The 2,564-nt window shown below is 43.8% G+C and overlaps 1 protein-coding gene across 1 annotated transcript in view; it reads right to left on the bottom strand.

Moving 5' to 3' along the window:
* The window catches only part of DOCK2 (dedicator of cytokinesis 2), an 849,953-nt gene that overhangs the window by 693,052 nt on the left and 154,337 nt on the right, over positions 1-2,564 (bottom strand). Inside the window, exon 23 of the mRNA XM_019506524.1 lies at positions 284-392. Coding sequence (XP_019362069.1) covers positions 284-392 — 109 coding nt within the window. The remainder of the gene's footprint in view (positions 1-283; positions 393-2,564) is intronic.

The following is a 2,564-nucleotide window of genomic DNA, read 5'->3' as shown; positions in this document are numbered from 1 at the left end:
ATCAAAGAATTAGCTGGAGAGCCCAGGACCAGGACTCCTTTGAGTTCCATAGAAAGGCAAATAACACCTATGGTCTAGCTATTTAAGAACAATTTATTTTTGAAAAAGAAAAAAGATACGTCTTACTATGTACTTGGGCTTCAAGGTAAAATAACCGATCTAACCCTACCCTTTCAGGTAAGAAGGTATACATATATAAAAGGTAAACGATAAATTACATGAATATATCATCATCTTACCACTTTAATAAGCAAGACAAATTGTTGTTTTCAAGTATACCAACCTGCAACAAAATGGTAATTTTATGTTGGCTTTTCATGAGGTTGTTGATCGATTCAAAGAGTCTTCTCATAGATTCCTCAAATTCCGTCTGTTCTTTGCCTTCATATAACCTGTTGGGAGATGCAGTCTAATCACTACTTGAGAAACAGAAAGTACCATACTTTCACTTGTGTCAAACCCAGTGTTCATTTAAAATTAAAATACATAAAAGAAGTTGATGCAGTATTAGGTACACAGATATTTCACCCAGGGGACATATCTGGTATCCATTGTACTAGGGAGAAATTCTTCAACTTGACACAACATAATAAAGGTTTCTAAATTTTCCTGAAAAAGCCTTTAAGGAATAAAACTTTCCAGACCTAAAGACATTCATAATCTCACCTGACTGGTGGGGTAGGAGATATATAATTGTCATTTCACTTTCAAAGTGACTTAAAATGTCAAGGAGAATTTTGTGATTTTTCTTTTCAATTTAGCTACAGTGTAAGAAATGGCACCAAGCTAGAAACTGCATTTCCAAGCATCAATACTGCATCCATGAATTACTGCAGTCCTAATATTTTTCAAGGTGGCATGGATTTCCTATACCCGTCTTAAATACCACGAGTCACATGTAACCCCTTTTATAACCTAACATATAAATTATACTGTTGTAACAAGCTGACAAATATCTGAACCACCCAATATAAAACTAATCAGCTGCTGCTAGGCAGAATTCAAGGTCATTACCTATTAATCCCCAATACAAATTCAGAAGACCACAACTAGTTTGAAACCATTTCATATTCTTCTTGGGAAACTGCTTTTTTTGGCCAAACAGCCTGATATCTTTCAATCACGAAAAGGCTTTGCCTTTGTAGCAGAAGTGGTGACTTAAAATATGCTTGCTTCAGATTATCAATCATGAAGATAATTTTCCAAAGTCAGTTCATATTTGTCCATCTCCAAGTAGTATAGCTATCTGGAACCAATGTTTATATCCATCACATCTTACATTTTGGCTTTGGCAGAAAATTCTGTTTACACTACCTTTTCCTATGACTTGCATTACTACTTCCAGCAAAATTTTCAAAGTAGAACAAACAAGATCACTAAAGAAATTGTATATTAACTCCGTGAGCTTTCAAAAATATCCAAATAGTATTTCGAACCTAATTCTGTCACCGTTTTTCAAGAAAACCTTATCGAAGACCCAAATCATGCACTAGACCCAACATACTTGGGATCCTGCGAGATACAACCTCAAAAAGTATTTTAAAACATGAATTTTAAAAAACTGTTTTGTTCATACCATCTCTGAATGGCCATTTGAGGTAACATTTGATCCTGGCTAAATGCAAATGACATCAGTTAAAGCAGGGGTGGGCAAAATATGGCCCGGGGGGCTGGATCTGTCTCACCAATTGATTGCATCTGCCTTGTGGCTGCCCCCACAGTGCTCCACATGGGACTAAGCCCTGCCCACTCTCGCCTGGGGCATCACGTACCACCTGCACCTACTAATGGCACCACCCTGGTCCCAGCTCCAACCAGCATGCTCAGTGCTGCTGCAGCCACCCAGGTACTGCTCAGATCCCTGTGCCATTGGGTCCTCCTCCTGCTCCTGCCCAGCTGCACTGCTCTAGGTAGAGGGGGAGCTGCAGCTGAAGGGCTCCTGCCCCCGCGTGCAGGGCTCCATCTTCAGCTCCTGACCACCTTCCACTCACTCCACCCACCCCGCATGATAAGAAGCTATGTGTGGGTGGTTCAGTGCATGGAAGGCAGCTGGGAGCTGGAGCCCCATGTTCTAGGACAGCAGCTGCCCAGCTGCAGATTCCCCCCTACCTGGAGCAGCACAGCAGGGCAGAAAGGGGAGAAGGAGGCAGGGGCAAATGAGCAGCACATGGGAGGCTGTAGCAGCAGCAAGAGCAACCCCACTGGGAAGCATGCTGTCTGGGGCCAGAGCCATTGATGGGTGCAGGGTGCTTGCAGGTGGGAAAGCTGCACAGGCTGCCCCAGGCAAAAACAGGTGGGACTCAGCCCCATGTAAAGCATTATGGGGCAGCCGTGGGCCAGATGGGAGGGCAGAGCATACCTGCACTTATATTGCACTGCCCTGGCAAGCTCTTCTGCACATGCCCCCTGCCACATCCTCCCTTCCTGCACTTCCAGCCAGCTCCCAGGACTCATCCCCGACACACATGCATACTCAACACCCCTCACCAACCAGTTCCCCCCCGCCACACGCACCCCCCCCACTCCCTCCCCACACCCACCATACAAAAAAGTAAAACTTTATT

This window comes from Gavialis gangeticus, unplaced genomic scaffold (assembly GCF_001723915.1).
Source record: "Gavialis gangeticus isolate Ggan-Ray unplaced genomic scaffold, GavGan_comp1, whole genome shotgun sequence".
NCBI classification, from domain to species: domain Eukaryota; kingdom Metazoa; phylum Chordata; order Crocodylia; family Gavialidae; genus Gavialis; species Gavialis gangeticus.
This window is presented reverse-complemented; position numbering and strand designations above follow the sequence as displayed.